Genomic DNA, 20403 nt, shown 5'->3' with positions numbered 1-20403 from the left:
GTTCGCTGAATCACCCTGTATATACGGACCCGAAGCACTTGTACAAATCTATGCGGCGTGAAACATTCGCGAAGCGATCAGTTAGACGCTATAAAACGAAAAAAAAAGCAATGCGTACAATTGTGCTTATCACCATCCTTTGCATAGTGCAATCACATGCTAATCCACCGCGCAGGTCACAACTTAGATGGCATATGCGAAGTTTACCTATTTGTACTATAGTACAAATATTATAAATATTTATTTATTATATATTTATATTTATAAATTTATATAAATATAAATATAAATTATTAAATATAGTACAAATACAATGGCGTGTATACACGCCATTGACAAGCTATGCCGAATCGCAAACAGTAGTTCACGCGAATGCACAATGCGAGGCGTCGACACAGAGGGGAGAATTAGGGCGAGGCGGAAGACGGACGGTCCGGCTGGCTCGGCCGCTTCATTCCTGCGTCTGTGGCCTATTGGTAATTGGCGCGTACACAGCTACTTTCTCTTGCACGTGCTCTCCTGCACGTGCTCTCAGCCGCGTGCGACGAGGTGTGATCGCACGCGCCAGTCGTGTCAAAAAATGCCGGTTGGCGTTGGCACGTGAGAACTACGCGTGCGATTTTGGTCTAGCTATGCAGGGCAACGGGCTGTTACGTTTGGAAGTCCGAGGTTATATCCCGTTGTCGCACACGTCATTATTTTTAATTTCCGTGTGCGATATGATCGGCGAGACAGCACTGTCCGCAAAGTTCGGGGAAAGGCTGGCTAGGAAAGCTGTGCTAGAAAACGTTGGCGTTGCACGTTCCCTGGTGTCAGTTTATCGTTCCGTGAACAGTCAGTAATGCAAAGATAGTTAACAAAGAAACGCAAAACCACATTGAATGAGCGTCGTTAAATATTCAAGATGTAGTTATAGCCCAGAAACACGCACGCTTCAATAGGCCTCTGAAGTACAGAACACTTATAGAAAAGACCAGGTACCGGCTGAGACGCGACAAAGGAGTGTCTCCTTTTTCGCTGAAGGTCCCTTGCGAATGGGGAGGTATCAGAACTCTCTCGTGGGCCTAAAGGGCCCACGAGAGGCCCGTACATGCCTCTTGAACCGCAAAGAAACCTAGTGAAACGTCACGGCTACTTGTTAATAATTTAGTGCTTGCAAAAACAATATTACGCATAGCAGGGACGCAATTCGACCAGAGACACCATCTTCTTTTAACGTTATGTCAAATGCAGTTTAATTAAACAGCACCATATGCCTTGTTGCGTTGCTTGCCGAAAACATAAAAACGGAGACCACGCCGTGCAACGTGCCAGTGTCGCAACTCCTTCTGCTAAGGAGTCCTTCAGTGTTTTAAAAGAAAGGAGTTTACTTCGAAAGGACTCGGGTTTGTCAGGGATATTACTCCCTCCCGCAAAAGGAGTCACTACGACTCCTCTTCTTTCCAGAGGGACAGCGAATGTGACGGGGCCAGGAACGATTGCGCACGAAAAGAAGCGCCGACTCCCATCTAACGTTAAATTGTTATCTAGCGATGTATATATAGCAAGGTGGAGGCAGTTTCGTAATAAACGAGCTGGGCGACACCTGCCTCGCCCGGCTACAAAGAGAATTAATTGGTTGGTTGGTAGGTTGGCTGGTCGGTTTGCCTCTATACATGGCTCAAACGCGGATGCGTGATTGGCCAAGAACCGGACGGAATTGGAAGGGGAGCTGAATGAACCGCAAGGGAGGGGAAGCGGGGACGCTAGATATGACAGTTTGGTGCGACTATTGGCTATCGTGCGACGTTTACTATCGCGACAGATGTGACTAACGTGTGACGTTACGAGTGTGTCTTCCTTCTCTCAATCTCTATCTCGCTGCCTCTATATTTTCAGCTATCTCTCTGCATGTCTCTCTTTCTCTCTTTCCCCTTTTCCTTCTCTCACCCTCCAGTTTCATTGAAGTTGAGGCCAAGTTCAATCGGCGGAGCTTTCCATTCGCGCTGCCGATAATGTTGCGGGGACCGCGCCGTACACAAGGCGGGCAGGACGCGGGAAAGGGGGAGCAGCGACCAAGCATGTACTGTGCGGCAGGCCGGGCTCCTCGTCCGCATGCCACGGGAAAGGGTAACCCAGGAAAGCAGCGAGGAGGTCGCGCGGGGTGTAACGATTCTGTAACCCAGTGTGTGTGCGTGCGCACACGCCGGGGTCAGCCACACGTGCGCCGCCGGCAAAGCCACCTCGGAACGCGGCGTTCCTGAGAGGCCGTGCGGAGATATACGGAGGAGAGCCACGTGCCAACGCCACGGCCGGTCATCGGGCGGGCGAACCGCTGCTCACAGAGACAGACACATGGCCAGACAGACAGACAGACAGACAGACAGACAGACAGACAGACAGACGGACGGACAGAGATAGATAGATAGATAGATAGATAGATAGATAGATAGATAGATAGATAGATAGATAGATAGATAGATAGATAGATAGATAGATAGATAGATAGATAGATAGATAGATAGATAGATAGAAAAGGGGAGCCTCGCATCTTGTACAAAAAGATTCAACACTTTGCGTGCCGCTGCGTACGGCGAAGTTTCTTACAATATTTACAATGTATGTATGTATGTATGTATGTATGTATGTATGTATGTATGTATGTATGTATGTATGTATGTATGTATGTATGTATGTATGTATGTATGTATGTATGTATGTATGTATGTATGTATGTATGTAACCGTTTTTCCGCCTACTTGGGTCGCGTGTAGTCAGTGGTGGAATGGGCAGCGCATCGGGCGGCAGTGTTGAGGTAACACGGTTCAAAACCAACCATGCGACCAACTTGGGTCACCGAGTGTGTGGCAATGTGTACATATATATACGGGCCGCTCTTCAACGAACCATATCACACCGACGTAGGTCACTTTGGACGCGGGACCCGGTAGGGGCCGCTGTTCGAAGCCGATTTGGAGTACTGAGTACGTCCCTCAAAAAAAACTAAATTATGGGGTTTTACGTGCCAAAACCACTTTCTGATTACGAGGCACGCCGTAGTGGAGGACTCTGGGAACTTCGACCACCTGGGGTTCTTTAACGTGCACCTAAATCTAAGTACACGGGTGTTTTCGCATTTCGTCCCCATCGAAATGTGGCCGCCGTGGCCGGGATTCAATCCCGCGACCTCGTGCTCAGCAGCCTAACACCATAGCCACTGAACAACCGCGGCGGGTTGAGTACGTGCCACTCTTTCTGCGTTGGTCTCTGAAGAACCTCCTTGATGCGAACTTGAGTAACTAGGTGTATGTCGCACTGGGAACGCGTCGTTCTACAACGACGAAAGAAAAAAGGTCTCTTAAATTTCTGCCATGACGTACCGAATCGAGCCCCCCTCACAAGGGATGCTCAAGTCCAATGCAATAGCAGGCTGCGCCACAAATTCACTCGGTATATGTGCCGCTCTTCAATGAACGTATTCAACGAACTTGGATCACTGAGTATGTCCCACTTAGTGTTGCGGCAAGCGAGGGATCAATTCTCAGCGTTCGCAGGAACCGGGCGTGCCAAGCTTCTCGTCTCGGAGGCCACACGTGGACTTCACGGCAGCAGCCCTAGATGGCGCCACGAGTTCTTATCGAAACGCGAAAGAGGAGTCCCGCTGCAGTGCACACCTCATACGCACCCCGTTCCCACTGTGGGGCTACGTTGTGTCGCTACACTGATTAAATGCTAGCGCATTACCGCCGCCAGTCATCACGACATGGGTTCTGTCGCAACTTCTTTTATGCGAAGCATACTAGCCGCACAACCACGCTCTTCCTTGCTGCGCCGCGCGCGGCCGCGTAGCTACCACATGACGTCATAACAGCTGCAAAAGCGGAGGCTCAACTCGTGCGCTCGCTTGCGGCCGCGTAGCTACACAGCCGGGTCTCAGCTCGTGCGCTCGCCGGAAGGTGACCATCTGTCACGGTCACGCGCTCGCCGGCGCGTGACCATGACGTCACGCGCCGGCGCAGCGCCCCTAGCGGGAGGAACGGGAGTCAGGTGGTGGCTGCGGCCGCGCGCGACTGCGCGTGTTGGGGCCCAGCTTTTCCTCCGGCTGTCGTGACGTCACGTCACGTGGTTAAATGGTGGCTGCCCAGCGGCGCCCAAGGGCTGAACTGAGTGATTGTAATATGCAACGCATAACAACTAAAATGAAGGCTAGTATGCTTCGCATCCTGGGCTTAACCTTAGCTAAGCCACAGCCATTTTTTTTTCTAAACGCGCCAAGCAAATAACCTTACGCGCGCGTGCGCAAGTATCGCGAATTATTGCTTCTGTAACGCAATGTTTTGCCCGCAAAATGATCAATTTGCAAAGTCAGAGAGCCGTTTCAACCCAGAAGGACGCAGATAGAAGGCGATTCCCCATACCCATTATTCCCACGCTACCTATATACGGAGTCACGCTTCAAGCTCCCACAGTCACTGGTGCCACAGTTCGAGATAAAATATTTTGCAGCAAGCTCTATAGAGGGCAGCACGTGCCCGCCTCGAGTTTGCAAAAGTCATTGCAAAATGAAAAGAACCGATAACGAAGCCAGAAAAGGCTTAGGGGTAATCAAGCGGAAGCTGTGGCTCGGGAGCTGCTATATCTAAATGCACGGGAATGGAGAAATCATATTGCTCGGCAACCACTGCGCTGTGTTTGATGAGGTCTATTGCGTTTGAAAGAAAAAAAAAAGCTGGAATCGAGCGACTGAAGGAATCGTAATTTGCAATCGAGCCGTCAATATTCTTTCCGCACAAATTCACACCACCCACTCGACCTCAAGAGCAATCACCTCGATGGCTCGAATAAATGTTTCTCTCTCTCTCTCTCTCTTGAAAATCCCAATGCAGTCGAACGCGCTGTGCTGCGAAACGACCTGTATAACGAAGGGTTGATTACGCGCCAGCTAAATTTCTATCTTTATTATGTAATTGGGAATGCCTCTGTACAACGAACACCGCTACAACGAATGTGGCTGTACAACGAAGGAATTCAGGCGTTCCCGATGGAGTGATTTGTTGTTTCGCAACGAAATGCGCGCAGCGGTGCGCCGCCGCTGCCCTCCAGAGGCGTCACTCAACCCCCGCATTCAGAAATGCATCTTAACTCGAAGCCCCCGCTTAACTCGATTTAAACGACGCCTGTCGCGAACGCACCAGAGGAAACGCAATGAGCGTCTTTGGCGAGTTCGCAGCAGGCGTCATTTATGTCGAGCCAAGCATGGGCTTCAAGTTAAGATGTATTTCCGAATACGGGGGTAAGTTATTGATCTCGGCGGTACGTCGCTAACGGCGGTGTTAGAGAGGCGCTCGACGAGAGAGCCGACGTCAGCAGAACTGACGCACTGCTCCGATAACCGCTCGCAGTCGCGCACTGCCTGTTGGGAAGCAACAGCGGGTGCGGCGGATGATGCATACGGAGCAGTTAACGACGACGTTCCGATCTAATTGTAACCGACGACCGGCGGCATTGTCTCCTTCAAAGCCATTCGAGGCGGAAAAGACGCAAATGACGGCGGAGGTATAACTGTGATGGAGATCCCGTACGCGAAACAAGGACGTTTGGGAGCGCGGCAGGCGATGCAGGCGTCAGGCCGTTTGCAGGAGGAGGAGGAGGAAAGAGAAAAGCAGACGGCAGGGAGGTTAGCCGGAATAACGTCCGGTTGGCTACCTTACACCGGGGGAACGGGAAAGGGGAAAACAAAGATGATAGGGAGAGAGAGGAGGGAAGGAAAGAAGGAAATTAGCGACCTATAGCTCCTGCGTTTCGCCGCGGGGCATGCTGGGTACATCGGTACAACTAGGTTTGGTGCTGTTGCACATTCTTCGGAGACGAAGCGCGCTCAAAGAGAGAAAAAAAGAAAGAAAAGAAAACGGCTTATTTCACTAAGTATCTCTTGAACTCAGTTAAATAAAGGCTTTCTTTTGGTGAAAGCGATTAGCCTGCGACATGTAGAGCGAAGTATTATGTAAGTCCCCAGTACCTCACTATAAAGGCGTTTGACTGTACTGAAAAAAAAATTAGCATACAGTTTACACCTCCGTAACTCAGCAATAATAAAAAAAATCGATATCCCAATTCTGTAAACTGCACCTAACAACACACATAGAACGGACGAACTTGATGCACTATGCACCGACCACGGGCATGGCGCTCTTTGGCCATACCTGACCCTTGTGTCATTAAACATTCATTCATCCGCTACGCACCGCTGCTTAGTATACGCGACAAATTTCAGAGAAGGACTTTCGCAGAGCCCTAATGAACACTGCGACAGGTCCACGTGAGCTGTGAATTCGTACATCAGGTTTTCCGCTTTAGATGCTCTAGCGGATGCAGATTACACAACAGCAACATCTTTGTTTTGCAGTTAGAGATTTGCATACTTCATGCTTCAATTTTTTTAACTTACCTGTTTTTGGGTGTGTTCGTAAACCATTCCAGGTCAAGATTCTGCTTCATAGAGCTCCCACAAGATTGCTTTTTTCCTGAAATGAAACAAATTCATTTCAAACCGTCTAGTGGTTGCCTCATAAAAGCTTTTCCGTGTTTTATATTTTAAACACCTGTACATAAACAGTTGGAACACCGGCTGAGCCGTTTAAGCAACACGCTAAGCCTTGCTATCGCGGTCGATACTGCGCCCTTCGGACGAAGCTGCCAGCTTTAGGGCCAGGCTGTTTTAGTCTCTTCCGGCACTTTGCAGGCATCTATCTACGACTGCGCAGGCGCACACTGACGTCACAACACCACGCTCCCACAGGTCATGGAAATCGTGGCGCAAGATATATAGTTGTATACATAGATAAAGAGATTATATTTTCAAAGGTTGGTTTCGAGCCCTTTTGACCGGCGACATGTTTAGCCACTTCCAAGATAGAAAGGTTGCTTCAGTAATGGTATCATTAGACACGCTTCCTGATAAAAAAAATTAAAAAGAACTGCGACTAAGTTTTACAGATTGCCTGTATAACGGCGCAGGTTGTGGGACCCCGATTAAGCTATGGTTATCTTGACATCATTAGCATTCACATCGTGACTGTGTTTCATACACCGTCTTAACCGGTTGACATTGTTCTCACAAAATGCATGGCTTCTTTTTAACACGAAAGTGCTTTATGCCGGGGTCCACCATCAACTTCCCGTAACGGATGTGACATCGGCGCGAACGTGCAAGATATGCTCTCTCTGGATGGATGGATGGATGGATGGATGGATGGATGGATGGATGGATGGATGGATGGATGGATGGATGTTATGAGCGTCCCCCTTCGAAAAGGGCGGTGGGTTGCGCTACCGAGCTCTTGCTATTATACTGCCTAATGTCTTACCTAGGTAAAAAAAGAAACCACGATGAATTCCCATAACCAAATTTTCTGACCCCCTATTGTAAACTCTGTCTTCGTGCGTCTCCGCTTTCTGTCGTTTCCCTACTTTTCTCCCACCAAACTTCCGACCGCCTCTTACTAATCTCTATTGCAGACATGTTTACTTTACCCCTGCTGTCGCTGAACCCAAGGGCTTCAAGGAGGCCAGTGGTGCCTAAATCGACCGCTGGGCAGATATCTTCATATTCTAATAAAACATGCTCCGTCATTTCTCTAGCTTTATCGCAGCAGGCACATGCTTCTTCTTCCTTCTTATATCTCGCTTTATAGCTGCGTGTTCTAAGACATGCCGATCTAGCTTCGAAAAGTAATGAGCTTCCCTTTGAGTTACAAGTTCTTTCTTTCCTGATTTCGTTTTTTTTTCCTCTTAAGTAGTTACTCATGGCAGGTTTCTTTTCCATTGCCGCCACCCACGAGATTATTTCAGACTCTCTGACTTTCCGCTTGACGTTGTTTGTTCCTCTGTTGCTCACCCTACAGGCCGCATACTTGCTAGTAATCTCCTGGTTCTTTTCCTCCACTGTGAATCAATTTTTTTCACCTGTTACAAATACCTCAACGCTCTCCCAGCCCCTATTTACTTTCTTCCATATTCCTCGGTCGTTCTTCATAATCAATTTCAATTTCCCGCCGCGCTACGTCGGCGCCATGCACCGGTGTGCGACAAAGCTGCGCAAGCAACTGTCTCGAGGCCCTGGTTAAAACTCCGTCACGTGACCGCCGTCGCCGGAGCGTAGAAATCGTTCACGTCTCGCGGATGACTCATGCCCCAGACTCATGCACGCCATGTATCCAGACATGTACACTACAAACAGATGCACATCGTGTGGCAAGGTTGCCGCACTAAATCACACGTTATGAGAGTGTCGGGACCTAACAAACAAGTCGGGCAGTGCCAACCCCTCCGTCTCTTCCACCGCCAGCCTCCAGTCACGCTGGAAGACCGCACTGCTCAGCTCTGACCTGACAGCACAACTCTGGGCCGTCCAGCGAGCCGAGGAAGCCCCTTCGAGACAAGGTCTCGGAACCGCGTCCGCGGCGGCTGCCCAGACCCACTAAAAAGACGCCGGACTCAAATCTTGTTGATTTGAAATAAAAGTTTACGCTCTCTCGCTGATGAAGCCGGCCGTTCAGGCGTTCTTCGAAGTCGCGGCCATCTTGGCCGCACTTTTACGACGGGGAGGAAGGAATTAGTTAAATTAAATTATGGGGTTTAACTTTCTGATTACGAGGCTACGCCGTGGTGGAGGAGGACTCCGGGAATTTCGACAACCTGGGGATCTTTAACGGGCACCAGGCAGCACGCGCCGTAACGTGAACGGTCTAAAAGTTAATCGATCAAAGCTCACCACAACTGGCCAATTTTTTTTATATATTTGATACTGTCGACCCCGTTCTTGGGGCCAATCACAATTACAACTACAATTTCTCCCTTTAGTTATGTTCGCCTCTTCGAGAAATCCAATTCAGTGAGTCGAACTGCCACAGGTAAATTGAAAAAAACAAAAAGTTTGCCAAGATTTGAAACAAAGAAAAAAAAACCAAACAACGAAACAACCAAACACACCCGCTGTGCTTATGTCGCGCAGGTTGTGAGTCCGGATGGATGGAGGGGGGGGGGTGGGGGGTGGAGGAGGGTCGACCTTGGAATGCGACCGATTCCGAGAGCTCCCAGACCCCCCCCTCTCTCTCTCTCTCTCTCTCTCTCTCTAAATCTCTCTCTCTCTCATGACGAAATGATGACGTCAACGACTGTATAAAAAAAAGAGGGAGAGGAGCAGGAAACACCCAGAAGAAGGCACTGCCGAGCAACGTGAGGCCGACGCGACATTCCAACGTTATCTTTCCAACCTAATGTCTTTTTCTTTCTTCATTATTATTCAGTTTCATGGACGGCACGAGGGGGGGGGGGCGCTTCGCTTTATTGACACTGAAACGATGCGCTGACAAGAGAGCGAGGTGCAACGAACGAGCGCGTCGCGTCCTCGCCAAGTCCGCGCACGCGCACACGCGCACCCACGAAGAAGACACAAGCCGTAACGCGATTATCTTAGCGACAACACAGCGGGATCAACGCCAGCGAGATAACGGACAGACAAAAGGCGTTCAGCCGGAACAAGCTCAAAACGCTTTTATGCCCAACCACGCGAACACACACAAAAATTTTAAATTATGGGGTTTAACGTGCCAAAACCACTTTCTGATTATGAGGCACGCCGTAGTGGAGGACTCCGGAAATTTTGGCCACCTGGGGTTCTTTAACGTGCACGTAAATCTAAGTACACGGGTGTTTTCGCATTTCGCCCCCATCGAAATGCGGCCGCCATGGCCGGGATTCCATCCCGCGACCTCGTACTCAGCAGCCCAACACCGTAGCCACACACACACACACACACACACACACACACACACACACACACACACACACACACACACACACACACACACACACACACACACACACACACACACACACACACACACACACACACACACACACACACACACACACACACACACACACACACACACACACACACACACACACACACACACACACACACACACACACACACAACACAGACACACAAACACACACACACATAAACACACACACACACAAACGCGCGCGCGCGCACACGCACACGCACACACTACCGGTTCAACGCATGAGAAGCTTTAGCTTGGGGTCAGGTCTGATTTCCCTACTCAAATACACCTACAATAATAACCAAAACAAACATACAAAGATTTTCGTGCCATTATTGCGCTGGACCGGTTTCAATGAAATTTGTTGCATTTGAGGGGAAAAGTTCAATCGTAACAATACTAGACGGGAAACTTTTTATTTAGAGTTTTTATTTAGAATCACGTTTTCTTTAAAAGAACTGCCAAGGATTTGCAAGGAAGAAAAATGACGCACGACATTCACAAGTCCGTAACCCCGAGCCAAAATCAGATTTTGCAGTTTTGTAAGCTTCGGCTTTTAGAGCATCACGAGACGACAAACGTAATATGTGAATTTACAGTTTACGTTAAGTTGTTACAAAGTTTCCGAGGGCTTTTCAAAAGTTCTGCTTATAAAGCATAGCAGCACACTTCAGAGCGATTTACAATAAATCATATTTGTCCACCTTAGACGTATTACTAGAAACTGTTTACAGAATTATTGCATTCTTTCTTTCTTGATTGCCCAGTCACAGAGTTGCGAATTAGATACTTCCATCTTTTTTTGAATTTTCCCGCTTTCAAGAATTTCACACTATGAAAAAAAAAATAGATGAAATGAATTCAGACTCAACTTCGTACGCCTACAACATTCTAACATCTTTGGATACAACAAATCTCACTGAATTAGGCGCAGTGATTGTCGAGAAAAACGATTTCTCCTTTGATGATGATGATGATTATGCATATGGTTTTGTGGCGCAAGGGCTAGTAATTGCCAAAAAGCGCCAAGAAATAGTATGATATAGTCGATGGTGTGGCCAATGGCAAAGGGTATATGGGACAGGGCTGTATAGTGGCCTACAAACATTAGGCTATAAATTGCCATAGTATGTGTACGATTGTGTACGATTTCTCCTTTGCCATGTGCTTACACAGAGTCCCCTGAGCTAAAGCTTCCTCTTAACAACAGAGTTGGATAGCTGCTTTGAAATGACGCAAAGACAAAGGCGTTCAGTGTACATAGTCTCGAGACCGGAGCCTTCAGCCGCATTCTCAAAAGACTTCCGACTCGAAGGAAACTCTTCCTCCGTTCCATGACGATGATAATTTATTGGCGTCCCCTTTGAAACGGAGTGGCCACAAATACTCACCTAGTCTGCTCGAGCTGATGAGGTATGCTATGCACGCTTTTCAGTCTGTCATTTTTGCATGCATTCCCTTTATATTTTTTTTCCTTACTGAAAACTTCGATATATAGATCGTACCGTTACCTATGCCTGTAACGGGTCCAGTACTATCAACCTCTTGCCTATTTCCACCCCCTCCCCAATACACTAAACAATTCTCGCTTATCTCGACTGCTGACCGAGTAACGTTCCAGCCAGCTGATCCCAGCGCCACGGTTCGGACAATGAAGACGCATCGCTTCTCAGGAATCGCCATGAAATGCCAAAGAATCGCAGTAACTATTTCTGTCGAGGGAGGGCGCTGCAATCTACTTTCCGGAGTGGATTGGTGGGGGGGGGGGGGGTACTGTTGAGCGCAGGAGAGCTCTAGGATACGCGTCCGGTTATACAACCGCCACACGTCGGGCACGATAGAATTGCATTAGCTTGCTCGCTGCCATTTTGGTGCTACAGCGTTATAGTTTCGATTTGTCATTTCCTCGCGTTACGCGAACAATCCGAACGCTCCAAACCTTGGATAACTTCTGGCACGTGCAAGAGTTCCCGTTAGATAGTTAACCATAACACTATCTTTTTTTCTATGGACCAGTTCTTAATTTTCTTGCGTATGAGGTGTGTTTCTCGAATTGCTATCAGAAGGGAATGCAGGAATACAACACATCAAGGCGCTGTGTGCACAATTGTGAACGCCAAGACAGCGCATTGCGGAGCGAAATTTACACGGAAGAAAATAATACATTACTAAAATTTGTCGTAAACATAATGAAACCCTTCTGATTCAAACCGTACTGCAAGCTTGAATAACACGCGTAGAGTGTTTTTAGTAAAACGAATTGGAGCGTAGACTTCCGGGGTGTTTGCACTCGGCATCCGTATGTCATCATGCAGTGGATTCACTCGTCTCACTGTTTTTCTCAACGTTTACGTCCAGCATATATTTCGAGTGACCGGATAGGTATTTTTTTTAAGTAAGCTAGCAAAGAAATAATTGATTTTCTCACATCTGACGTTGCCGTAGGTACGCATTCTATACACTTGAAAAAAAAATTCACTGAACGATTGAATATTTTTAACCCACTGTGCAGCCATACGTTCTTCAGCGTTTGAAGATGACAAAATAAAAAAAAAGCATGGTGAAACTAAACTTTCCATGCAAAACAAGAGAGAGGTGGGCAGAAGATGGAAGCTCGAAGTGATAGACACGTGGTAGAACGAGGAATGTCACTGAAGCGAACGTTTGGGCAACAGAACTCGTCTTCATCAGGGATTGCAGTAAAGTCAGAGAGTTGCTACCCGGACCAAGGTGGGTCGTGTTATCGAAACGCTCGCTTCAGTGACATTGCTCCTTCAACCCCTGTCAGTAACTTCTGAACTTTCGAAGGATCTAATTGACTGGCGCCCGCAGGGGATGAGAAAACAGAAACAAAGAAAAAAAAAACACGTCATTTCTCGTTGTAACTCGTTCCAGCAGAACGTTTTGTTGGGCTAGTTGGTGCATATTACTGAAGTACTATTGGCGGCGAGGAGTTACGGAGTCGCCCTCTATCGGAAGCGCCTCGATGCCGTAGTATGAGGGATCACGTGACGCGCTCCTCATAGGTTTTGCTGTCAGCGCTCACTGAAAACACCACGCGCGAGCTCTCCCGGACATTTTTGTAAGTACTTTCGAAACGAGAGAAGTTTCTTACTGTCTAAATAATAATCTTGGGCAAGCTGAAAGCACACAATCGTTTACAGCCGCTATCTCTTTACCGAATACGTACAGTGAACGCCACTGCGCGCGGTCGCCGCGATGGAGTCTCCCGAACCGGCTTCTTGCGTGAAAGGTAGGTAAACGCCGAGAGCAAACTATGTGAAATATGTTCTTATAGTGTTTGTATAACTAAATGGAGCGTAATAGAATGAAGTCTCAATGCAGCGATCGCACAGCTTCGCAGCGACCGACTGCGCGTCTGCATGCTTGTCCGCGCACTGTTTCGCTTTCTCCGCGCGCGCGTTTTCGCACCGTGCCATGAGCTTTAGCCCGCAGAATATGAGCATTTGACAGTATACAGGCAACCATTGTTGCGTGGGCGCTATCAGAGCTGTTCAAAAATAATTTCATTGTAGAGACTTCGACGCCTACGGGGACTGTGATGTGCCGTCGCGACGATGCAATCTTTTTTTTCTTCTAAATTCTTTGACCTTTCAATACTATTTCTCGAGTTGCGTTGCACTGTATGTTTATCGGCGTTCTCAGCGTGCAATTTCCCGCTGCTCCTTTTTTGTAATCCAGTGCATTAATTCACAACACAAACATGACCATATGCTATGCTTTCTTTAAATGTGCTTCTCACCGCTGCCTTTCCACTCCACTGAACTTGGCAGTATCTATAGTATCGACAAGTTCATAGACCAAGCCGTCATGACATTAGTCGGGCAGCGGACTCAGGCGAGCGTCTCAGTGCGCGTTTTGAGAACATCGCAGACCGGGCGCCGTAGCAGAAATCTTCCTCGCGTCTGTGCTTGCTGCATACCCGAGTTGTAGCCGATGACTGCCGGTTTTATGTTTCGCGAGCCAAGCTTCACACAGCTTCTTGTCCTGCGGCTACGTGTGAATAAGGCCGACACCGGCCTCCGTTACGTGCGTCCGGCCCTGCGGCACCGAGCAGTAGCCTACCATGTTGCGCGCCTTCAAAGGCAGCCACTACCTATTGTAGTGCTTTCAAGCGTTGTAAAGGAGACACTCGAAGCGGGAAAATTTCGCCACTAAATGAAAACCGCAGCGTACGAGGGAATTTAAACTCGTTTTCAGCTCGCTTCGGCGCGCCCGAAGCAGCCGACGCGGCCGCTATGTCCACGTGATCCCTCCTAGCACGTCACGCCGACGGTGGCGCCAGCTTTTCCAGTGGTGGAGCTCGAGGCCAATAGCGCCAAACAGACGACACAAGAAGAAGAAGACGACACAAGATGTTCTTCTTGTGTCGTCTGTTTGGCGCTATAGTACTTCAGGAACTCGTTCAGCTAGAAATTTTTTAGAGCCTTCGTGGAAATGACTTCTTCTTGTTTTCTTTTAACGGCCATCGTAATGGACTTCGAATCTTGCCGCCGCGGAATGCTTGCGGCGGCCAAAAGAGAGAAAGAAACGAAAGGCAACGGGCACACACACGCGCAGGCGGCCCGGGCCACCACTCGGCCGTTTATTGATCTCTTTCGCGGACCCAGAGAACGACGACGACGAAGAGCGGGGAGCAGACGGCCGGCCCATCCGGCAGCGGGGGGGTAACTCTCCCGCTGGAATCCGGAAGTGGCTTGCTTTTTGCAGCCGCCAGCCAGCCCACCCCTGAGAAAGCGACGGCCTCGGAGGAGGAGGAGGAAGAGGAGGAGAGGGAGGCGGGAGCTCGCTGCTTCTTCTTCTTCCTCGGCCGCCGAACCGCAGACGCCTCCCGTCGCTTCGTCTTCTTCTTCGTCGTCGTCGATGCCGCTGCGTGTGCCCTTTGGAGCCGCTCGCTGGCCGTCGGCACCCGATGCAATTGAACCACCCGATGGATGGCCAGTACCCCACTGCGGGTATGTGCCACGGCCACTCAGGACAACAACAACAACAACAACAAGCACAACACTGTCCTTCTTCATCGAGCGCTCCTCCGTCACGTGAAACGCGGGGAGACGAACGACGAGGAACTGCGGTCATCTTCCTCCGCTTCTTCACCATACACTGCAGTTCACCCCACCCGCCGTGGTTGCTCAGTGGCTATGGTGTTGGGCTGCTGGGCACGAGGTCGCGGGATCGAATCCCGGCCACGGCGGCCGCATTTCGATGGGGGCGAAATGCGAAAACACCCGTGCGCTTAGATTTAGGTGCACGTTAAAGAACCCCAGGTGGTCAAAAATTTCCGGAGCCCTCCACTACGGCGTGCCTCATAATCAGAAAGTGGTTTTGGCACGTAAAACCCCAAATATTATTATTAGTTCACCCCTTTTGCTCCCGTTCTCAATTCACCCAGCCATTTTTTTTTTTGCTTCTACAGCCGCGCAGTTCCCTCGATAAAAACGGCGCGCAGCGCGAAGGACAAGGACTGCGAGACAGGACATAGACTGCGCTGATTTCCAACGATATCGCGTTGCCTCATCGCGTGTGCATGTACGAAAAAATTAAAAAAAATTAAATAATGGGGTTTTACGTGCCAAAACCACTTTCTGATTATGAGGCACGCCGTAGTGGAGGACTCCGGAAATTTCGACCACCTGGGGTCCTTCAACGTGCACCTAAATCTAAGTACACGGGTGTTTTCGCATTTCGCCCCCATCGAAATGCGGCCGCCGTGGCCGGGATTCGATCCCGCGACCTCGTGCTCAGCAGCCTAACACCATAGCCACTGAGCAACCACGGCGGGATGCATGTACGAGGGGTGGAATGCGCAGAAAAATGAAAGGCAGTCGCAAGGAGTGTTCTAACGTCAAGTCATCGTACTAAGAACATGATCTGAACATGAACGTGATCAAGAAACCACCGCTGCGCGTAGTTTTTATCATGGATTAGCAACTACCCCAAGCAACCACCCCGATTCCCTCACTTTCAAAAAAAGATCGCAAAGTGTTTGACGATCGTGGGCAACACTAAAATAAAATGAAGTCAGCCGGTTTATATATCGTGTGCAGACCGCCATGCCCAAATGTGTCCACTTGAGGAGGGGGGAGGGGGGGGGGGCACTTTGGATCTTTTCAAATTCCGCCGTGTTGTCCGATTCGCCATCTTGACAGCGCCGCGAATGGCTCAGAGGGCATGCTGCGGCCTCTCTGATTGGCTCGCGGCGCCGCCATTGCATAATTCGGCATATGGCAGATTTTGACGGCGTCCGGAATGGCACATCCGGTTTTTTTTTTTTGCGAATGAGTATAGTCATCCTCACCTTCTATTACACTTCTTCTCTTGTATGCACATAGGTTAGGTAGGTTTATGTGTGGTCAACATAGAAGGTGGAGAGGAAACTAAGGCCCGCGCAAGATGGGAACAGACTGGCTGACATTACGTTAAGAGACAGGAAGACAGCGGAGCGGATTGAGAAGTAACGTGAGGTAGCCGATATCCTAGTCAAGATTAAGCAGATTAAATGGAGCAGGGCAGGCCGCGTAGTGCGTAGGGCAGATAACCAGTGATCTATTAGAGCCAAAGAAAGGGAAGCGCGCGTTGAGCATGGCATAGAACGTGGCGGTGTGATGAAATGATAAAATTTGCAAGCATATTGTGACGTATGATATGATAGGGGGCGTCAGCTTGCGCGAGACAGGGGTAATCGGATATCGCTTGGAGAGGCCTTCGACCTGCGGTGGACATCAACAGAACGATGATCATGATCACGATAGGTCATGTCAGGCCCGTTCTCTGGCCACTGATCACTTTTAGCGATGGAATTCGCGCAGCAACCCTGTTGGCTATCAACGCTTTTTTTTTATTGCGTTTCTTGCCGTCCTAGCTGCTTCCTAGTATTACTGCACTGTTAGTCATTACGAGCCATGCTGAAAACAACCAGCCTAGCTTCGCACTCATTGGAATTAACGTATGTTAGTATTCTATTTTTTTATTAAGGACAAAAAATAAGCTTGAAACCTGATAGCTGGAGCCCCGTTGAAAGCTTATTCGGCAAGTCTATGGCGAAATTCGGTTATACATGGACACTCCCGTACGAAATGTCGTTATACAGATTGCGTTGGATTTCCATTGACTTAATGTTGCATTCAATGGAATGTCTGTTGAAATTCAATTGAATGTCACCCGTAATTTCCGCAAGGGTTTCGGCAATCTGAAAACCACCAACAGATGCTGGAAGTCTCCGAACATTCCAAATAACTTTCTCTACTGGGTTCTTCCGAAACCATTTCCGGTTTCAACTCCGAGGATCTGCATGTGTCGTAAATTCATTACGCGGAAGGTGGTCACGTGGTGTAAAAACACCGTCGTGGTTCTTTGGCAGCACTCGCTGTGCCTCACGCGGTCGTCTGTTATGACGTCACAGTGCGCCACGGTTTGACAAATAAATTGATTAATCGATGCATCGGTTGTGCTTCTCCCGACGCCACAAGAGAGAGAGGGGGAAAAACGCTACCCGTTTTACGATTGCGACCTCCGAGTACTGTCAAGTAATGGACATCGCGAAGAAGCTATAGGTGGCACTTGCAACATGACCACACTTTTTTTATTTTCTTTGTCAGCCAGGTTCTGGCTTGCGGATTTTCATGACTTACCTCGCCTGCGAGCGCCACTACAAAACAGCGACCTTATAACCACACTCTGTATCATAACTATAACCCGTGCGATTGAAGGCGAGTTGCCTGACCACCGCAACTATATATCTCGTGCGTGTCCGTGTAGAATACTAATAGGGCACGTTCGTCCGGCCTTCTTCGAGGCACGTAACTTGAGGAGATTAGCCGGTTAGAATTAATCGCCACTGAAGGGCTGCCTAATTAAGAGGAAATGCAACCGATCAGCGTTCGATCGGTATGGTTTCTGTAGAATGGACGCGGCAGCGGGGGGGGGGGGGGGGGCAGTCGCGCGTGATCGGGTGAACTAATGCGGCTGCTGATGGAATTAAGGAGCATTAGGCGAAACCTCCTCGCCGAAGATAAAGACGTTAGGAATTAATAGTCTTGCGATGGGTGTACCGAGTTTATGCAGGCGCCGCTATACAGATGGAGCGGCAAAACTTGGTGCCGTGTGTGAACGCATCTTTCGAAGCGACGAGCAACTAATAGTAAATCAGATACAGGCAACGAACGATGTGCAACTGCCTGTCTTACCCATTTCTTCGCTTAACGGTGAACCATGTGAAACTGCTAATCGCCGTCCGCGTGCGATACGTATCGTCTTTCAAACAATCGCTGAAGTAAGTATGCGCGATCTAGAAAATCCACAGAGAAGGGCGTAGTCCCACGGGTGAATGATCGTATGGCTGTTCGTGTACTTTTAGGGAGCATAAATAGGCATTACAGCAGTAGTCCTAGCTGTGTCAGTTAGCATGCAATGGAGTCGTCGAGGTAAGTTTGGAAATCACATCATTATTACTTTATTTAGACGTTCCACGGAAGGTGCGTTAACAGTTGTCTACAACGTCGATCAGACTGCCTAGTGTCGACATTTCGGGCCCTTATATACCTGCCCATTTTTTTGTCGACCAGAGTCTGCGCACGCATGCTGCAATGAACCAGTTTGTGCGCGTCAGTCGACGACCGTGAACCTCGAATGAAAAGCGCTCAAACACTTAGAGAGCGCATTTAGACACAAACATTCGGTGTTGTAACGCCGCCTGTGACGTCGTCAGTGACACCGCGCTAGGATACTAGTCGGTGCTTATGACGTGCACGTGGGTTTCGACTCTCAGTTTTTTTTTATTACAACTATTAATAAAGTCTCGCAAGTATCGGCAGAAGAGACATTATGTACGGGTGAAGCTGGCTTGAGGAAAACGACTGAAGGAATTCCGTGGCAGGCCTAAAATGCACGCGAAGTCACTTCATACCTGCAAGCTGGGAATGAAGACCACGGCTCATAGTACCGCGACGGCTCGCTGCGCTGTATTTCTGCGTTACTGACCTGCTGTAGCTTGAGCTCTAGTGCGGATGCTGCCATCACGGTCGGTCAGTTGCGAGGCCAACCTCCTTGGTTTGCAGGTAGGCTGTATATAGTTACCGCTGCGTTCTGTCTAGATTACAGGTAGGCTGTGGTGCCGCCTGCAGGCAGAGCAAAAGATTCTGGAACAATGAATGGTACGGACTTACATCCTGCTCGACACGCTCGGAATGTGATGTTGCTCCTGTTGAGGACACCGATGACGGTTATACGGTTGGCTGCTCGTCTTCTTGAATGTCCGAGCAAGTTTCTTTATTTCTTATTCCCCTACCTTCGGGTACTTTGTGCTTTCCGCGATAAGGACTCCTCCGTTCCGCGTTAAGCGGTGCCCATCTGGAGCTTTCTTCAGGCTAGCCTGCGCACGTTCATAGTTTGCTTAGGTCTGTCGAAATCTGCCTGTATGGCTTGAGTTGACGCAGGCCAGACTACTTAAGATGACGGGGTAAATATATATATATATTTTTAGATATACACTAGGAGGATTTCGAATCGGTCTGAATCACCGGATACTTTTCTGCTGAAGCGTCCCTTAAAAAGTGGCAAACACGTACACACGCACACACACACACTCAGACACGCAAGTGGTAGTTAGCGGCACGATCAGTGCTGGTTGTATTATATTATTAGCGCACACGATGTAAAGGCGGAAAGTCAGGAAGAGCGAATTCCGATGATCCTAAATTATTGTTAGTGGTGCTGCGACCAGTGCTAGCTGCGGCGTGGTTCTAGAATGACTGAGCAGTGTTTCGTGTAACAAAACAAAGCCGTTAGTTTTTCACATGACTTCCAACATAGCATCCGCGCAGGAACGCAGATGTTAGAGCCCGTGTTATAAATGAAAGAAAATGACGGAACAGCTGTACAAGCATTCCCGGTCCTGAATTGACAAAGAAGGGCAGATACCGCGCGGTTCTCATGCGGTTTTGGTTTGGCGAATATCAGTACGTTAACAAGGTGCGCACCGAGTCATTATAATACACAAATGGCGTCATTACAATCTATGTAAATAAGCGAAGTGTATGGCTATACTAAGAGGACAATACATACACTCTAGGGGTTTGCTGAAGAATTGGGCAGCATAAGTATTGATACGGACGATGGTTGCAATAAATTTTGTTCTCGGGCTGAAATCCTCGAAGTGATCTTTGGTTTCTTTTTCATCAAGGTCGTGCTCACATGTTCACTGAATACTTTGACGGTGACTTGCAAATAGTGGCACGTTGGTTGCGTCATGTCTGTATCAAAAGTTGCTGTAATAGGACAATGTATCCTTCCCTTTGTGCTTTCTCTACACGCCGAACTAGCGCAATGTTGCAACTGCACACGACGGCAGAATAAGGCATCCGTGAGGCCTTTTTCACCACCGGACAGTGGCGAAACGCATTTATAAGTAAGATTCGACTCAGTTGTGCAATCGCAATATCTGGCTGTCAAATAAGCTTGGTAACTCATTTTTTTATCTGAGTTGGTTCAAACGGAACGTTCCAGCAGTATCGCAACTCCTCAACCTTACGGCAAACACCATTTTAATCGC

The 20403-nt window shown here is 48.7% G+C and overlaps 1 protein-coding gene across 2 annotated transcripts in view; it reads right to left on the bottom strand.

Moving 5' to 3' along the window:
• The window catches only part of LOC139048476 (serine/arginine repetitive matrix protein 4-like), a 199734-nt gene that overhangs the window by 156620 nt on the left and 22711 nt on the right, over window positions 1-20403 (bottom strand). For both annotated transcript variants that reach the window (XR_011507726.1, XM_070522882.1), the window contains exon 2: window positions 6428-6503. Coding sequence is in view for 1 of the 2 variants with exons in the window: in XM_070522882.1 (XP_070378983.1) it covers window positions 6428-6503 (76 nt within the window). In the remaining variant the exon portion in view is untranslated. The remainder of the gene's footprint in view (window positions 1-6427; window positions 6504-20403) is intronic.

Source organism: Dermacentor albipictus, chromosome 8 (assembly GCF_038994185.2).
Source record: "Dermacentor albipictus isolate Rhodes 1998 colony chromosome 8, USDA_Dalb.pri_finalv2, whole genome shotgun sequence".
Classification (NCBI taxonomy): Eukaryota; Metazoa; Arthropoda; class Arachnida; order Ixodida; family Ixodidae; genus Dermacentor; species Dermacentor albipictus.
This window is presented reverse-complemented; position numbering and strand designations above follow the sequence as displayed.